The following is a 4,794-nucleotide window of genomic DNA, read 5'->3' on the forward strand; positions in this document are numbered from 1 at the left end:
TGTATGGATTTAATATATTTTTATTTTATTGGACTAATTTTAAAATACATTATTCATATTATTTATAAAAGTCATTGTCTACCAAATAAAACCGGATTGATTAAACCCTTTTTTACTTGGAAGTTTAAACACAGGAAAGTTGAACCTTTATAATAACTTAAAGAATTTTGCTAGGGAGCCAATAAATTATTTGTATAATGTGTATAATGAGTTATTTATTTGGCTCTAAATGAGTTAAAAAATAAACATCCAGATAAAAATATTACTAATTTCTCAAACACAATACACCCATACTATTCAGAATAACCATTCGAATACCAAAGATAATAAATATCTGATATCCTATTGAATCAAACATTTCTAAACCCCATTATACAGATATACTTCCTCAAACTTAAAAATTTATCATCTTCAAAATCCTTTCAGGCATAATGTTATCTACATTGGTCCATGATTAGTTGGAAGTTAGTCAACAATGAAAGGTAAATTTTATTATATGTGTAATTTTCCTTATAACTTAAAATTAGGAGAAATTAATTAATTAATTAATTAATTAATTAATGTAAAATTTTATATGATCAATAAAATGTATTATTTTTTATTAACATTCAGACAATTTTAAATATTAAAAATTAAATACTAAATTATAAAATTTTAAATTTTAAAATTTGATAATATAAAAATAAAATATTAATTATTAGTTAATATTAATAAAAGATATTGTTATTATACACCTACTATTTTTTTATAAATTAATAGTTAAAAATTGTTAAATAATAATTTAATTAAATAATTATTAAATATTAATTTTTATAAAAATAACTATACGTAAATTTTTATTTTATTATTTATATTTTTTAAATTAACTAATTAAATTAATTTAATAATTATATTATTACCCAACTTAAATAAATATAGAGAATTGGAATTATATTTTGCATATACAGTAATCTGTTAGTCAGCCGGACGGAGAGATATGGTGAAAAAAATATTTGTCTTGTCTTAATTAATTAAGAGGAGAAAGGGCTAATTAAGTTGAATATTTGGTGTAGTAACCTTTGATAATATGTGACCGTTTTGTAAAGTATATTTAAAACAATTAAAAAGCTTCCGATTCTCTCTTCATTTTCCACTTCTGTGTATCTCTGCGACTGTGACAGGCTCTGTTCATAACTCATAAAAGCACACGCAAAGCAAAAAACACAGACAAAGAAGAAGAAGAAGAAAACAATGGGAGGAGTTAGAATGCACACGAAATCCGACTCCGACGTAAGCATCGACCAATCAACATCGTCGCCACCGCGATCTCCACGCCGCCCACTCTACTACGTCCAAAGCCCATCCAACCATGACGTCATCGAGAAGATGTCGTACGGCTCCTCCCCCGCCGCATCACCCCAGCACCACCACCACTACTATGTCTGCTCCCCCGTCCACCACTCCCGCGAGTCCTCCACCTCTCGTTTCTCCGCCTCCCTCAAGAACCCTAGCCGCCACCCTCACCACCACCACCACACCTCCTCCTCCTTCGCACCCTGGAAGAAGCTCAGCCGCCACGATTCCGAAGCTGCCGGTGACGAGGACGACGACGACGACGACGCATATGATGACTCCGGCCGTAACATCCGCCTCTACTTCTGCTTCTTCCTTCTCTTCGTGGTCCTGTTCTCCGCGTTCTCTCTGATCCTTTGGGGTGCCAGCAAGAGTTACAAGCCTCGCGTCACCGTTACGGTAACCAACAAACGAAACCTTCATTTTCTCCGAGTTAACTCGGTGGTTTCATCCGAGTTGTGACTCGCTGTTTTTACATTTTGTTTAAAATTCTTGTGTACGAGTGATTCATGATTCATGCATTGAGGTTACCACTTACTTTCAGTAAAGTTTTCAGCTGGTGAGAGACATTATGGAGTGTGTAATTACCGAATTGACCTTCCCTCTGGCCCTGCATTCCTTTTTAACTTTGATTTAATGTTGTTCCGTTGTTGTTGGGGTTTGAATAATGCAAATCATGAGTTTCTGAATTGAATAATAATATTTGTGGGGCCTAAACGCGATCATTGTTTGTGTGTTCCCTTGTGCTAGTGCTTAGTTATTTGGAGTTTGGATAAGAATATTTATTAATAAAGAAAATGCAGAACATGGTGTTCTGGAATCTGAATGTACAATCTGGGAACGACGGAACGGGGGTGCCAACGGATATGCTGTCATTGAACTCAACGGTGAGGATCTCATACAGAAACCCTGCCACCTTTTTCGGCGTCCACGTCACCTCCACCCCTCTTCAGCTCAACTATTATCAACTCAAACTAGCCTCCGGCCAGGTATCATATATTAATATTTATTATTATTATTATTATTATTATTATAATTTCTTGATTGACTTTAGAGTATAGAGATTGGAAGGGGCCGTTTGGGAGGGGCATGGGGCATGGGGCATGGGGCAATAGAGAGCAGAGGAGTGTATTGGGGAACACAGACATACTGATCAAGGGTTCTGTTTGATTGGTTCTCTTTTGTTGGCTTTTTTGTTTACTGAATAAAAACTAAAAAGCCTGCTTTTCCTTCTCCTTCTTCTGGATTCATCCTTTAACCTAGTTGTGGGGACCTACTTGTCATTGGCTATGTTTTGCTTGGAAAAAAATTTGATTCCTTTCTCTTCATCAAATCCTACACGCACCTTTCTCTCTCTTTCACGTGGGTTTCACGCCCATTTTAATAGGAATTAGGATACACCAGTATTAATTTGATTACACTACACTACACTAGGCCATAAAGAGAAGCCCCATTCCAATTACCCACAGACATTCCTACTCTTATTATTATTAAACTCCTCTAAAGTGCAAATTAATAAAGAAATAGAGAAGAAGGAAATAGAAAGAAAAAGAAAGGAAAGAAATTGAGTGAATTTTTATTTTTTTTAGATGTGTTTGGATGGAAGAAAAATATGAAAGAAAGAAAAATATGGAAGAAAAAGATGAAAGAAATTGAGTGAATTTTTTTTTCAATATTGGAGAGAAAAAAAAATTGGTGGATCCCACCAGGTTTTTTCCATCCATTTTCCTTTCTTTTTAATTTTTCTCTTCAACTAAACAATGAAAAATAATCATTTTTCTTTTCATTTTCTTTCTTCCCTTTTCTTTCCTTCCATTTTACCTTCAATCAAACATAGCCTAAATGAAGATAATAGAACTCACGAGTATTTATAAATTTAATATTGGTTAATTTCTTATTTTATTCGGTTATATTTTTTTTTAATTTTAAAAGCTCTTTATTATTGTTATTATTATTAGAGTTTAATTTTGATCAGTCACATTTGTTTGTCGGATAATTACATCTGATTTTCTGATGATCATTCACTCATTCAATCTAAAAGATAGTTATTTTACTAACATGACAATATGTAATTGGATGTGTGAATAAAATTATGTTATAATATCAAAATTAAATTATTAATGTTATTATTATTATTTCTCTTCAGTGTTAACTATAAGGGTCTTCAACTTCTTCACATTCCCATTTCTGGATTACAATATCATGATGTTGTTATTGGATTTGGATTTGAGTTCCAATGTAAAGTGCCATAACTCAGATTAAGTAATTTTCTCCACTCTTGTTGAGATAGTGTTAAAGTATCTAAAATAAACTACTTTATATGAGATTATATTGAAGTATCTACACTTATTAGTTTGTTGCTTTAGCCCTCTCTATGGAAGGACATCATGCACTTCTATAGTTAACTATTTTGAATCAACTAATTTATCTAACATTGTCTTCATCCATATCCTTTGATTTTGTTAATACAACAAAGAATACATGATCAATTGCTGTTACCTATGAAAATGACTCTTGCGAATGGAATGATATAACAGATGCAGAAGTTCTATCAGCACAGGAAGAGTCAGAGGAAGCAAGTGGTAGTGGTGTTAGGCCACCAGATTCCACTCTACGGCGGGGTGTCGGTTCTCGGTGACACGAAACAGCACATGGAGAGTGTTGCATTGCCATTAAACCTCACATTTGTGGTGAGATCAAGGGCTTATATCCTCGGAAGATTGGTCAAGTCCAAATTCTACACAAGAATCCGATGTCCGGTCACCTTGCATGGCAACAAACTTGGAAAACCTCTTCACTTGATCAATTCATGTCTCTACGATTGATTTAATTCTCTTCTCCTTGGGCGTCTCTCTCGCATGTAAAGATATCGATCTTTATTTTTTTTTGTTACCCATTGACTCTGTTACTAGAACTTGTCGTGCCAATTTTAGTGTAAATCGTGTGTTCAATTGGATGTTGTTTGTTTCTAAAATTGCAGTCCATGTTTATAATGTTGACGAATTATTGACAGAAGCTGATAAAAGTGTTTTAAATTCTTAATAGAATAGAGATGAAGACCAGGATGATAGAGCTCAGCAGCAGAAAGCCAGAAACAATATAAATATCTACACAAAAATAATATGGAACTACTCTCAACACAATACGAAAGCAACTATCAATAATAAGTAAATATATTAAGTAAAGCAATAATAAAAACACACTAAGATCTTAAAGTTAAAAAAATTCTTTTAATATAAGAGATAAAAAATACGAGTTATTTCATTAGCCAAATGAAAAGCATGAAAATGAAAAAAATACCTAAAATAAAAAAGCTGCTGTGCTCTGCCAATTTTTTTCCCTACAAAACTCAAATCAACATCTCCAGTGTCCATAATAAAGAACCAAAGCAGACGAACCGAAAGTCTAAATTTTACTTTGACAATAAAGACACCTTCAAAATTTTTGAACTTGGACTTCACA

General features: G+C 33.1%; 1 protein-coding gene across 1 annotated transcript; it reads left to right on the top strand.

The window, feature by feature from the left end:
- The first annotated feature begins 1,103 nt into the window (after window positions 1–1,103).
- Window positions 1,104–4,347, top strand: LOC112789236 (uncharacterized). Its single transcript, XM_025831045.3, has 3 exons — window positions 1,104–1,731; window positions 2,136–2,321; window positions 3,870–4,347. Exons 1-3 carry the CDS (start codon window positions 1,231–1,233, stop codon window positions 4,155–4,157), a joined length of 975 nt encoding a protein of 324 aa, XP_025686830.1. The 5' UTR covers window positions 1,104–1,230; the 3' UTR covers window positions 4,158–4,347.
- Window positions 4,348–4,794: the final 447 nt, after the last annotated feature.

The sequence above is a fragment of the Arachis hypogaea genome, chromosome 3 (genome assembly GCF_003086295.3).
Source record: "Arachis hypogaea cultivar Tifrunner chromosome 3, arahy.Tifrunner.gnm2.J5K5, whole genome shotgun sequence".
Lineage (NCBI taxonomy): Eukaryota > Viridiplantae > Streptophyta > Magnoliopsida > Fabales > Fabaceae > Arachis > Arachis hypogaea.

Bases quoted from the DNA above. Each gene is read 5' to 3' on its own strand.
- LOC112789236 (XM_025831045.3), top strand. From the start codon at position 1,231: ATGGGAGGAGTTAGAATGCACACGAAATCCGACTCCGACGTAAGCATC. The intron at 1,732-2,135 runs GTAACCAACAAA...AAGAAAATGCAG, and splicing joins AGCCTCGCGTCACCGTTACG to AACATGGTGTTCTGGAATCT. The intron at 2,322-3,869 runs GTATCATATATT...ATGATATAACAG, and splicing joins TCAAACTAGCCTCCGGCCAG to ATGCAGAAGTTCTATCAGCA.